Here is a 13,999-nt window from a genome sequence, read left to right as displayed (position 1 = left end):
GAGTCCCGTGGGGGCCTCATGGGTGTCTGTAGTACTTTTATGCTTCATAATTCACATGTGCTACATGGACATAAGAATATGCATGTAATTTGTGTATGTCCGTATGGCACCCTAGTTTCAATGCAGAGAGGAGAAAACTAGGACGACCATTACGTAAATATCTTAGAATCACCATCAAACCTGAAAAGGGTTCTTTGGTCCTGAACAGCTGCCTCCCCTGCCCGTAAGGACTTTGGATTTGGCAGAGGATGACACATTCATGTGATGAGATTTCTCAGGGTTTTTAACCAAATTTTACCGAGAATGTTTAACATCTGGAAAGTACTTACCTGATGTTGATTCTCCCACGTCAATGCTGTAGGCGCACACTCACGTACAAAGCCCTGGAGAAGGGAAGGGTGTGTGCTGGATGCAGTGAGTGCCTGTACCTAGGAGGTGTGGGTGGTCTTAACGTCCTCCTCTGTGTGTGAGTGTCTGTGACAGTAGGAACAGCAATGACAGCAGCCACAGCTTACAGGACACTTACGCAGCAGGCATCTTCAATGCCCTGCACTGATTATTTCCTTCTCCGAACCCTGGGAGAGGAAGGAGAACTTAGTCCACGTCTAAGGCCGCACAGCTCTTAAATGCTGGCACACGCCTAGGACACAGTCCACGTCCGAGCGGAATTTGAACTGCAAGTCCTGGTCCTGGGCCCTGCTTCTCGCCGCCCACTGCCTGCCGGGTGCTCTAAGCACTTCACACATGTGGAGTCTTACAGCCCTCACGCTGTCCCCTGTATTTCTGCCATTGCCCGGGGGAGGAAGCGAGGTCTGGAATCGAGTAACTCAGCAAGGTGTTGGGACCCCTAAGTCAGGAGCTGGGATGTGGACCCCGGCCGGCCAGCTGCACAGGCTTCGGGGGAAAGATGGAGGCTTAGTATGATGACAGTGCTCTTTCAGTCTTTCATTCCTTCCATAATGGTGACTGGATATTTGCTGTGTGTGGTGGTTTGTCCTGTCGCTGGAGATTGTGGTAGGGAGGGGAATGACCCCAGAGGGGCCCATGGCCTGGTCCCCAGGTCCTGTGCACGTGTCACCTAATGTGCAAAACGGAGTCTGCAGATGGACTTAAGGTCTTGTGATGTGGAGCTGACGCCAGCTTGGCCACGTGGTCAGTGTAGTGACGGTTCTCTAGGAGAAGGGCGGGGGCGCGATGGAGGGGGTGTGGGTGTGGCCGTGAGGTGGGAGTGACGACTAGGGGTTCAAGTTGCTTTCCTCGCCTTGATGCATAAGAAGCATTGAGTATAAGATCATACCAGGGTGTTGTTTCGCCACAGGAGGCCCCAGTCCTGTTCACTATCATATTTCCCCCAATAATACTTGCACGTCTCTCTCTTTTTTCATGACGTGCTCCAATATTTCATTAATCTATATCTTAAATAGATTGTGGTAACTGAAAAGGCTTCTAACAGCCCTGACTTACAGCCACCCAAGGGAAAGTTTAAGCAGAAGCAGATCCTATTTGTTTTCATCATTTATATTTCATAAGATATTTTAAATCTCATCATCATCATCATGATTTCAATTTGAAGAATATGAAATAATCTTTTGTCAGATAAGTTCATGTGCTCTTAATAATCGTGTTGCTGTAATATTAAAAAATTTATACAACTTAAATAATTTAGGTAGTTAGCTGTCTTCACGAAATTAATGAATTAATATTTATGCTTTAAAATAACAGACTAAGTATTTTCCACTCAAAATATGTCAAATTCAAATAGAAAAATTATTTACATATTTTTATGAAACGCTAAGATCTTGCTGCTTTGCTCCTGAGATAGGTCTTATTTAGCTGCAGAAAAATATTTCAGAATGAACCTTTTCCCTCAGTAATAATTAATATTTGATGGCTAATTGAGCCTTTAAGAGCTGCTTTTTTGGGAGGGAAAACAAAAATAAATATTTTAGTGAGAAACACACTTGATTGAAAATTGACAGGTATGACGTCTTGGTGGCTTTGTCCAACGGTCACGTCACAAAACAGCCACTAAAGCCTCCTTGGTGTGTGCAGGGTTCCACTGGGGGTGCGTGCCCAGACCGCTGACAGCTCTGCTAAAGGGGCCTGTCAGCAACGGCCGGACTGGACCTCCAAGGTCCACTCCCTCCCTCCCTCTGGTCCTTAGATTCACATACGGACCTACTTAATGTCAGTCGTCTGGACACGGGACATTTTCAAAGAGAAATCAGAACTGGAATTGCAGTAAAAGCTGGAGCTTCATTAACAAAATACCTTAGTTCTGGATCTACTTAAAAACAATTAGGAAAAAGCGGCTGCCCCAGTGCCTAAGGCACTTCTCCGTCTCTGAGGGCCCAATGCCGCTGCCCGCTGCCCAGGAAGAAGCAAACGCAGAGGCAGAGTCCATGATGACGCCCAGGCAGCACCTGCTGTGGCCACACAGCTGGTCTGTTGGGTCACAGGGAGCTGTCATCCACGTCAAGGTCGTCTGTGTGACACAAGTGTGTGATCTCCCCTGGGGAGCTCGTCCCACTGTCCTGTGGTCCCTGATGTGAGGGCTGCTTCTTCGCAGGGGCCCTCGAGGGCTGGGGCTCCAGGCAGCCTGTCCCGGACACGTGTGGTCTGAGCGGTAACCCACCATGTGTTCTGAACGCCGAGGACATGGAGCCCCAGGCGTTTTCCTAAGGGCCCCACTGGAGCCACCTGGCTGTGGGGAGCACTGCTCCTGCCGCCCCGGGGGGAGGAAGAAGGAGCAGCGCTGCCCCCGCCCCCAGGACCCTCAACTCCCCAAACGCCCCGAGCGGCCTCACATCGTCCTTCACTCTGGACGTGGATGATGAGCTAGGGTGACACTTGCATCCTGCATCAGTGCCCTACCGTGTGTCACTTGGTTCTCACCAGTACTGCCCCCGGAACTAAGAACTGTGCGTTTCAGGGAAGCTCACTCGGTCATCCTGCGCTGACCATGCCCACACCCTGTGGGACATCCTGCTGTCACATGTCTCCCCGAAGAGGCTCGGTGAGACCCCAGCAAGCTTGTCATCACTTCAGGTGCCTCCACGTGTTCAAGACACTGTTTTCCCAGTAACAGGACTGCCTTGCAAAGGCGCATTGCCACGTGGTCACTGGGGCCATTTAGGAGGCGCACGTTCCAGGGGAGCTGGTGTGACTCAGGGCCAGGCAGCGGGCCCTGTGTCCCTGCATCCCTGTGTGTCCGAGGTGGTCAGCCCTCAGCAGCGTTCGGGGCAGTCGGCCGAGGAACGGTAGGAGGAGACCTCGCTTTCCTGCTGGTTGGAAAGCCTTGTGGACAAGTGAAGAGAAAAAAGGGAGAGAGTGGGGAGGAGCAGAGGGGAACGTCCCTGTGCCGTCTCACCCGTGGCCCTGCAGCCGCCGTGCCCAGGGTGCCCATGGCTGCCTTTCCGTGAAGCGGGAAGCAGGTGAGGCTCGGGGGCTGCTGGCGGGTTCAGCTCACACACCCCGGACAGCTTCTCACGCTGCCTCTGGACACACGTTTTCTGCTGTTTGAACGACTGAAAGCCAGGAACGCGCAGGAGTTCTCGGGTCGTCCACTGGGCGCTGCATCACTAGGCAGTGCTTTCTTTTCCTGAGCAACATCGGAACACAGAGTCACGTCCAGAGCTGGGGTGTTGCCATCCTGAGGGTGAACGTCAGTAGAACTGTGACTGCGTGCGGTGTGTGCTTCCCGTGGGTTTCTGTGCAAACGACTGTCTGCAGTTTACACCGTTTATTCCATCTACGTCAGAGTCCAAGCCTGGGCTTCTTTTTATGCTTCTATGAAGCAAAAATTGAAAAGTAACACTGACAGATGCATCCCTCAAATTGGTATTTGTAGTGTTATAGAGACAAACTCAACTGAGACCTAAGTTCAATGGCCGTGGGAAATGAGTTGCTGAGAACACTGAGTATAAGCAGAGGCTGGAGTGAATGTTACCCCTAATTACAGAAAAACAATTTTTCGTGTTTTCACTGCATTCAACACTGACTAGCTCCTTTGTTCTAGATTATAGATTTGCTGTCACATTATCACATGGGACCCTTTCCACAATCCCACAAAGTAGATGTCATAACTTTATTTATAGATAAGCAAATTGGGCTTCAGGGGGGTTATATCCAAGCCCCCACGTAAAAGTAGCAAAAATAAGTGGCAGGGTTTGAGCCCAGGTCTGTGTTTCACGAAACAGCCTTTTTCATGCAAGGACATATATCACATCCATAGGGTTTCTACACTTACATAATTACGTATGCTTGCAATATATTGTTTGTCTTTTATTTATGGTAGTGTGCATGCAGTAAGTATAGACATCTAATTGAGAGGCTGAGCCAATCCCCAGACCAGAGCAGGTGACAGCGAGTCACAGCGGGGACCTTGCACCCAGCAGAGGGCTGGCCCATGGGACAGAGTGCAGACCTCCCCCAGGCGTGTGGGAGGCCTGGCCTCGCCATCCTCGGTCGTCTCCGGGGGTCTCTGCACCAAGCAGCGTGCTGGTGTGACAGGCAGCTGTATTCAGACAGAACTCAACTCTGTCTCACCTGAGGATACACAGACCTGTCTTCTTGGGCAAAATACCCCATATGTGTCTCACCCAGAGTTTTTTTGAGCATGTAGACATGGCAGGTTCATTGGTAAGCTTGCCAATTCAAATTCAGAAAACTCAAAGCACCTGGCAGTGAAATTCTAAGTAAATCATCCCTGTAAAGCTGGGGCTCGGGCAAGTGTGCGGGTGGATACCAGGGTACTGGCCCATGGGGGCTGCAGTCCGATGGCGCTGGAACCCTGGCCTTGCTGTGGGCCAGACCTCAGCCTCGGAGCCTCAGCCTTGTCTGCCCTGCAGGCCTGAGTGACCATGTTTGGGGTCCAAGGAGGCAGTGACATGTGGGCCACACTGCAGTCTGAGCCATCAATTCTGTGTCTGGGAGCCCCAGAAACAGAGCGAGAGGAGGGGTGATGTGAAGGCCTGGCCTGTGACACACGGGCAGCCTAAACCCACAAGGACAGTAACGGGTGAAGTAAAAATTAACACTTCAAAGTCTCTAAGAAAGCTGAAGGGAAAAGTACAGCACAGACCCACTGTGATCACAGCTCAGACCCGACGTGAGCGTGACGCCCACCCTGGGCCAAGGCTTTACAGTAAAGACAGAAGCCTGCCTGTGAACATTGCTACGAAGGGGCTGTGATGTCCCTGTCAGAATAGTCCGTCCTCCCAGACAATCTGTGCTTACGGTGGGCTCGATGCTGACAGCAGGATTAATTACATAATCATAAAAACTCTTCTGCCCTTAAAGAACAACTTGTAAGAACAATGCAGAAAAGTCGGAGTTGACTTTCTGATCTGGCTTGTCTGCTTTCATCCCCAGAACGCGGAATCCTGAAACCTGGTTTCCTGTGTTGTTGTTCTTAACCAATGAGGTTTAAAGTCTGACCCAGCGTCCGGGCCGTGATCCAGATGCACGGTGGCTGTTGGCTTCGTGATTTTAGGTCTTTCTTGTGGAGAAAAAATGTGTTTTCTCACACTGTGTTAGATTTTTTTCCTCTTAGAAGCATAGGTGAAGAACATCTCATTTTTTTTCAAAAACAAAAATATTTGTAAAAATCTCATATAAATAACTTTATTCTAATCAACCCCACTTTGGAAAGCACCAGTTTCCTGATCTAAGGTCAGTGTGCATAGGCAGGGAACAGTCTCGAAGCTTGCCTCTGTGGGGGTGGGGTCACAGACTGACCCGTGCCAGAGCGGACACAGCGTCCTGTCCAGTTGGACCTGTGACCACATGTAGAGCCCCTGCGGGACTCCAGCTGCTAGCGGTGGGGCAGGCGGGGAGGGGCGTGAGGAAGCCCGCCAGCACAGGCCCACGTCCAGATGCAGCGTGGACCCCCCCAGGACGCTCCTGATGAATACACACGATACTGAGTCATTTTGGAGCACTTTCTGGTTCTTTCTGTTGTTACAGTGATTTGTCAATATTATCAGCTTGCCTTCTCTTTCCGTTTGACTAGATCGTTTCCTCCCAGACACTAAGTGATGTGGGGGGAGGGGGACAAAGTCGAACGGTGTCTTTGAGGCTGGATCTTGGCCACAGGGACGCGGGCAGGTTCCTCGGGTGGCACTGAGGCCACCCTTCAGCAAGCCGTTAGCTGTGTGCCATTTGCGCTGAAAGTGGAACCATGAGCATCTGCCTCCCGCAGGGGTGAGTCTCCCACAGGGATGAGTCTCCCGCAGACGGGCACTTGCTGGGACACGCGAGAAACCCACATGGGCACTGAGCTGTCCGAGCGGTGGCCGAGGGCCTGGGAGGTCCACCGGCAGGCACTTCGCATGGTGTGCTCCTAGGAGCAAGCCCAGGTGTCCCTGCCGGGCTTGGCTCTGTCCCCATGGGGCCTCAGGGCTGGCCCAGCGAGGGCAGGTAGCCGTGTGTCCCTGAGCAGACGGCAGGGACCAGGCAGGTGCGCTCCCGCGGGGCCCCCATCCTTGCTCCTTGTCCTCCTGTCTCGCAAACCCGTCTGGGACGGGCGTTGGGATGCCACCGAGGAATCCTTAACCTCCAAAGGAGCTGCAGGGACCCACTGCCCCCTGCGGTGTGTGGCTCTAAGAAACATTTTCTGAGATTGTGCTGGATGTTCCTCCAGAGGAAACGCATGTCGGGTCTGACGTGAAGCTGCAGGCCTGTCAGTGGCCCCTGAGCAAGAAGCATTCAAGGCACAGGGAAGGACAAACTTCCTTGAAAAGGTCACAGTCTGAGGCTGAAAGGTGCCTGATGCGCTGTGAAATGAAACCCAATTTTATAAAGGAAACATGGTTTTTCTTAGTAGGAATTGCTTTTTGTTCTCCATTTTTAAAAGTAAATTTTAAATGATTCTATCAAACAACCCATATTATTTTGTTCATTAAAACATTGTGTTTTGTACTGGAATGTACTGTGACATTGTAAGTGGTGGTTTTGCAAATTGTTCCAATAACTTTGAACACTGATGCCTGTTACGCTCATGTGTTCAAAGCCCAACGGGTGGGACGTTGCACAACGCAAAATGCGCAGAAAGTTACTGTCACGAACTCCCCAGTCGCAAGTGTAGCATCATGAAGACAGACCCTGGTGATGAAATGAATGGCGAGTCACAGTGAAGGACCTGCCGCCCTGTGTAATCAGCTGGAATGGACCCTACGCAGGCAGCGCAGTGCAGCAGGCAAACGGCATTTCAGAGAAGCCAGAGGAAAACAGAAGGACAAGAGTAAACCTGGAGGCTGCCCAGTGCTCTGCTTGCGTCTGCAGCTAAAGCCACTGTTCTGTGGGATGTTAGAAGACAATACACGGCGATGACGCTAATGAACATCGATCAAATGGCTCTTCAACCCCAGTGTTGCAGTATCACCACTTGCATTTGAGGTGTTGGCCATGGAATTAATGAGTTGAAATGGAGACTATTAGGAGGTAACGCAAACCCACGTGTGGTTGTTTGAGGTCAGGGTGGGTGGGCTGACCCCTCCACAGGCTCAGGGGAGGAGTCTTTCCTGCCTCCTCCAGCGTCCTGGTCATGTGGCCCCCATGTCACAGGGCCTTACTCTCTCCTCTCTGGACCTGTCTCCCTCCTCTAAGGGCTGTGGGACGGCATCGGGCCCACCCAGATGAGCCGGGACGAACATCCCATCACAAAATCCTTACTTTAACCACAACTGCAGAGACACTTTCTCCAAATAAGGAAACACATCCGGATTCCAGTGTTCGGGCTGGATGGCTTTTATTGGGGGATGGCTGGAAGTCGCACAGTTCTGGGAATGTAGCCCAGGGGCCACCACAGGCCATGCAGCTCACAGTCCTGTTGCATCCTAGAGTGGGAGGTGACCCTGACATATTTTAATACCCACACACCTGAATAGCTGTGATTTGTCTGATTCAGAGCTCATTTCCAGCATTCATCACACTACTCAGCCTGTTTTCATTGACAAAACCATTTCCTACGTTCCTGGTAATAATCACGCAAATACAGTGTGGGTTGGAAATGCAGAGCAGAGCCTGTGATGACGTCAGTGTGGACCCTTCCTGATGGCAGCTGTGACCACGTCCTGCTGTGCAGGTTGGTTAGTGTGTGCCGCCCGCAATGCCAGGACACGGAGGTGGCTGGGCTGTGCTGCCTGGAGCCCCGTCTCTGGCTCGTTGTTCCTTGGTCACCTGTAGGACATTGTGTCTGGTGACGTCATTGCTCACCTGGGCTCGTTCACGATGTCCTGTGTCTTCTGTTCCCCTGACCCGCTCTCTGTCTCCGCGGGCATCATGCTTTGCCCACAGCCATCAGACAGACAGGGGTCTTGACCACTCACTGACAAGCATTGTGTCGAGACCTGGACCCTGTGAGAAAGTTCCACCCTCGGTGTCTTTGACCTGAGCTCACCCCAGGGCACCTGTCACGTTGGTGGGTCACCCACACCCTCCTGGTTTCAGAGCTTTGTCATGTCAACAACCTCCCTCCAATTTCAGTCTCTCTCCCCACATCCTTCCCTTCGTCTTTTCTCTCTCGTGCAGTATTTTGTTTAAAAAAACACAGGGAGAAAATAGTTTCAGTAGAAATAGAAGAGCCCCTGTTTCTTTCTAGATCTTTGAGTGAGTCATGCTGTGAGCTTCCTCAACGATGAAATGTGTTTTCTTTGAACTTCATGGGACATGGTGTGTCTGGCCTGTGTGCCGTGCTCGTGGCTGCTTCTGTGACTGTCGATTCTCGTTTATTTTGCACAGGCTCCATCGTCGCCTCCGTCGCCCGTAGCTAATGAACCAAAGTACGAGAAGCGCTGGCTAGACGCCTGGTCAGTCCCTCTGTCTATGGCTCGAATCTCGAGGTACAGAGCTGGAGCGGGAACGCTAAGGTGTGTGACCTTTGTCCGAAGTGGGAAAGCTGAAAACCCCGTGACTTTGCCCAGTCCCTAACAGTCCACTGACCGCCTAGCATTTGGCTGGGTCATTACGTAGAGCGTGTCTGTCTTCTGATAGGTGTGCGTTTGCAAAACACGGTCGCCAAGCGAGCTGGTTTGTAGGAATAACTGCCATGTGGAAAGGTGACTGTTGTCACTTTTTTTTGACACATTTCCATGAGAAGAAACCACATTTCCAGTTTTAAATGTTAACAGAATTAGATTGGAAATAAGACTTCACTCTTGTCCGAGTAACAAATGATTACAGAAAAGTCACTTAAACTCTTTGCATCTCATTTTCTTCATTGATAAAATGAGAGGTTAGACCAGACCAGTGTGAAATTCTCACTAGTGTTTGAGCTCAATTAATTAGAGGATTTCAAAGACTTACCTGTAAAGGTTGTGTTTCCATAATGTGTGGTGGGACAACAGCATTTTGCAATGTGTCGTCTGTGACTGCTGTGCCAGTCTTACGACAGGGTAGAGAAAACCCCGTCAGCCATGTGTCTGCTTAACTGTCAGCAAAGAAGGTGTGTTTGTTGATGTGAACTTGAGCATTGTCCTAGATAAAACACGCGTGTGTGTGTGCCTGTGTGTGTACGTGTATGAGTGTGTACACGTGTGTGAGCGTGCCTGTGTGTGTACGTGTATGAGTGTGTGTACACGTGTGCGTGCCTGTGTATGTACGTGTATGAGTGTGTGTACACGTGTGCGTGCCTGTGTGTGTACGTGTATGAGTGTGTGTACACGTGTGCGTGCCTGTGTGTGTACGTGTATGAGTGTGTGTACACATGTGCGTGCCTGTGTGTGTACGTGTATGAGTGTGTGTACACGTGTGTGAGTCTGTGTGGTGGGGAGAGCGTGAAGTCTGAGGCTCTTCACTTGTCCTTCAGTGAAAGGGAGAGTCTAGCTAATGAGGCTTTGAATGAACAGGTATAAGTTGATTTTTAGCATTAACTGATATTAGTTGCATAACTTCTTACAATGAAAACCTGTTTCTGATACCATAGAACTAACAGGAATTCTGAGTTTGATTGTTGAACATGTGTCTGTCTTTGGGGAAGATAGATAGACCTGGTAAGATATGTGTGTACAGCGGTGGAAAGATTGGTGATGCATCGATGATAGATAGATAGATAGAATGACAGATGATACAGAGATACATAGATAGGCAGATAGAGCGATAGGTAAGTTGATTGATAGACAGATATGAGAGATAACAGATATAGATGATAGATAGATGATTGACAGACATAACGATAGATTGGCAGATAACTTGCCATTTGTAAATTTAACACAATAGCAAATGTACAAGCAGTCACTCTCACTGCCACAGACCCTTCTAGAATGTTCTGCATGTGCATTCGTGAGTGAGGCTTTCCCACACCCTGCTTCTTGTTTGGGGTTGGTTTGTTTAGGAACCGAGCAGGGATTTGGGTCCCTGTCTGTCTGGACAGAGAAGGAAGCACCGTGCTGTGTGCTGTCTGCCCATCAGTGTGTTTGGATTGAGTGGTCCTTGGGAAGTGGAGCGTCTGGGCCTCACGGAGCCCTTGGCAGCCAGGTGCCTCTAACGTGATGAACAGGGGACATGACGTCCAGTGCTGGGGAAGCTCAGTGTGCATGTGGTCCTAGGCTGTGGCTGCCCTCCCACCAACACCTGCAGGATGGAGGCTCTGGTGACTGTGGACTGGGTCTCACCAGCTTCCTGGCTGCACTTAGAGACCTGCTTTAGTTTTGCAGCAGGAGTGTCTGACCCGTGCAGCCCCCGCCCAGCTCTCAGCAGGACAAATGTCAGGTGTCTGCAGATGACATGGAGCTGACATGGCCTCCTGCCACCTGAGCCGTCACCGTGCCCTGTCCTTCCCGATCAGGTCCTGTGAGACCCAGCAGCAAACCAACAGGCCCCTCATTCTGAAGGCAAATACGTTACTAGTTTTGCTGACTTTTTCATGGCTTTAAGCAAGGTTTTAAGATGGTCAGGAAGGCGCAACAAGGACTCAAACCTGGCATTTGATGGCATGTTTGACTCACGGGGGTCTTCAAAGCCATGCTGTGGCCTCAGGGTTGGCTGTTAGCTGTGTCTGCCCCAGAAGCCCCCATGGTCCCATTTTGAAGGAGGAAGAGGAGGCGTGAGCATTTCGACAGCTCCTGTGCATTTCCCCCCAAGGGAGCTGTGGTCTGGGGGCCTGGAGGAGCAGGTTTAGAAATTGCCAATTCTAAATCAAACAGTTTGAGACTCTCAGAACAAAGGCTGTGCACTATAGCCTGGGAAGAAATCTTAGGAGATGCGTCAGAGCGGATAAAAAGTAAATAGGATAATGGGTCAAAAGTCCTCTGCTGCAGGACCTCAGATTTGTCACCATTTCCTCTGGGTCTTCTTTTTTAAAAAGTAATTGGACCAGTGGTGGTTGGCATTCCTTAGCTTTCTGAATATTTTGAAAGATTTCTAGAGTCGATGCATATTTAAACCTACCTCCTTTGAAATATGTATTGAAATGTCACAGTGGTGAGTACGACCATTTTCATGTCCCTTTTCCCCAGATACTACAGCTGTCCCCTGCCAGAAGCCCTGTCCCCTGTCCCCTGTGAGATGGAGCATAGTCCCAAGTGGTTCTTGAGTAAAGTGGGAACTAAGCTTTTAATCAATATTTCACTATGTTAATCAAAATGTCACTATTAATGAAGATTAAATGACTGGCCACACACTAAGCAAAAGGATGGCTCAGTAAGAACCAGGGGAAAACATCTTGAGATGAAACCAACACAGACATGAAAACAGCATGTTTATTCCGTGGGTGGAGCAGACTCTGCAGAACCAGTGTCGTCCCCAAAGTGCCTCCGGGGGGAAGTGAGTGTGTCTAGGGAAACATCACAGGTCACCTGTGTGACTGTGCGATCGTCCTTCTGGGTTAGTTGTCAACACACTTCTCTGACATGGAGAGAAGCCTGGCGATGTGCGGGTCAGCGGTCACAAAGCTACTAGCGTTTGCTCGCCGTCACGTGTCACTTTTCCGTGGCTGTGTGAACGGTGAGTGCGTACTCAGCATCCTCAGCAACACAGGTGTCTCACCATCTCTGGAGGCCGGAGTCCAGCAGGCGTGGCTGTGCCGAGCTCGCGGTCTCCTGGGCAGGAATCAAGGGGTCGGCCGGCTGCTTAGTGTCTGAGTCTGGGGCCCGTGAGAGCTGTCGTACTGGACACGGCCACGTTGGGGATGGACACCATTGGAAAGGGGTCATCGTCCTGATGAGACCCGGCTGCTCTTGCACAGGCCAGTTCGTTTTAAATGTTCACACAGGAAAAGGTGTCTGTGTAGTGAGTTTTCTGTGGCTGGGAAATCTGGAAAGCGCAGCCCTCCTGACACCTGTCAGGCAGGTCTGGGGAAACAGTGCCCTGGGGGCACCTCAGGACGAGCAGGGCCTTGTGGGGTCAGGTGGTAACAGGAGGGTTGGGGACTCAGGGCTGCGTGGTTGGCAGAAATGTGAAGGTGGGGGAGGGGCACCACGGTCCGTGGGAGAGCTGCGGGGGGAGGCGGGGGGTCTCTGTGCTTGGCCGGGCAGGATAATGGACAGCCCTCGTCTGTCTGTCCCCTGGAGTTCTCGGACAGTTGTCCCTGATCTGTGGAACCGCTGTGTCCATCTAAAGAGCCCCACGGTGTGGCCGGTGGCCGTCACACGTCAGGTTGCTCTTGTCGGTCTCAACGCTCTGTCTGCACATTTTTTTGCAAGTGTCGTGGTGGGACAGCAGGATGGGGTGTCCGTGTCTGCGGAACGAGGACAGTGACGCTCTGCAGCATCCCTACCAGCCATGCGCTTTGCCCTCTGCATGTGAGCTGCTCTTACAAGAAGAGCAGCTGCTTCCAGGACTAGGGCGATGAGTGTGAGCCCACGCCACCCAAACGCAGGCGGCCAGGTCCGCTCGGACCTCCCGCCTGGTTCCAGATGCCGCTGAGTTTAGCCGTGGGTGACGAAGCCTGTCTCCAGCGCAAGTCCCCACTCGGCACACACGTGAGGGCACGGACCCCCAGCACTGCACAGAGGGTTGAATTTTTAAACCTCCGTGGCATGTTTCTAGCCTGTGTTACTGGCTTTAACGCTTGAAATAAGTCTGTTGTGCTTCCTGTTTACTTCCCAAACCATGGACCGTGTAACTCACACCTGCGTTGACGCACTGTCCCCTCTGAGGTGGCCCTGGGACAGGGACTGAGCTTTGCTTCATGGTGGGATGTGCATGGGGTCCTGACTGTCCCTGGGGGGGCAGTGACCGGCCAATGTCACTGGTCAGCTCTGTCACTCTGGGTCCTCCAGGTGGCCGAGCACAGTCCTTTTTGCTCCGAAGCCGAATCCGGGGCTAACGTCTTTCTGGGGCCCAGCTCGGTGTGGCAGCCAGGGACCTTCGCCTCCACGGGTCTGGTGCCCCACTGGTAACCTGGGCAAGGGCCCCTGCTAGGTGACTCCCCAGGTAGTTACTGTAGGACAGATGCTGATGATACAGGAGCGTCATTACCCCCCACCCAGCTCATCAACGTGCACAGCTGTCCTTGCTGGAACGCAGGCCAGCTGTGTCCTGGGGGTTCCGAGCAGCTCCCAGCAGCACTGATGCCAACAGTGGCGCGGGTGGTGGCGCTGGCAGCGGCGCTGGCGGCGTCCCTCTCATTCGCCTGGCTCCCTTTTCTGCAACCAGTGTGCTTGTTCTGGGGGAATGCTCCTCCCTCTCTCTCCCAACCCCACCCGCCCCTTCCCCTCCCCTCTCCCCTCCCCTCCTTTCCCCCTCTCTTTGTGGAAATGTAATCAGTTCTCAAGCTTTGGGATGAAATAAGCAGGACGGGGTTTAAAGTGGGGAGAGTGGAATCGTGGAGGAAAGAGCCACCCTCTTGTCACATCCTGTTCTCCTAAGAAAGTCCCAGGCTGGCCATGCCCACAGTTGATCCGCCTGCCACTTGCCTCTGCCCGTGGCTAGCACCTCCCTGCTCACTGGGCACAACTCGCGGCTGCGGGTAAGACATTTTCTCTAGTACCCCATCTTTTTACCAGCATCCTCATCGTTGCAACAGAACAAACGGCCCGAAGTGGCGGGGTTTTCGTGC

At 51.7% G+C, this 13,999-nt stretch overlaps 1 protein-coding gene across 2 annotated transcripts in view; it reads left to right on the top strand.

The window, feature by feature from the left end:
- The window catches only part of SNTG2 (syntrophin gamma 2), a 154,786-nt gene that overhangs the window by 76,765 nt on the left and 64,022 nt on the right, over positions 1-13,999 (top strand). For both annotated transcript variants that reach the window (XM_074331613.2, XM_074331614.2), the window contains exon 9: positions 8,743-8,870. In XM_074331613.2, coding sequence (XP_074187714.2) covers positions 8,743-8,870 — 128 coding nt within the window. The remainder of the gene's footprint in view (positions 1-8,742; positions 8,871-13,999) is intronic.

The sequence above is a fragment of the Rhinolophus sinicus genome, chromosome 2 (assembly GCF_057876585.1).
Source record: "Rhinolophus sinicus isolate RSI-liver-muscle chromosome 2, RSI-T2T, whole genome shotgun sequence".
NCBI classification, from domain to species: Eukaryota; Metazoa; Chordata; class Mammalia; order Chiroptera; family Rhinolophidae; genus Rhinolophus; species Rhinolophus sinicus.
Note: the sequence above shows the minus strand (reverse complement) of the source record. Positions and strands in the feature narration are given on the sequence as shown.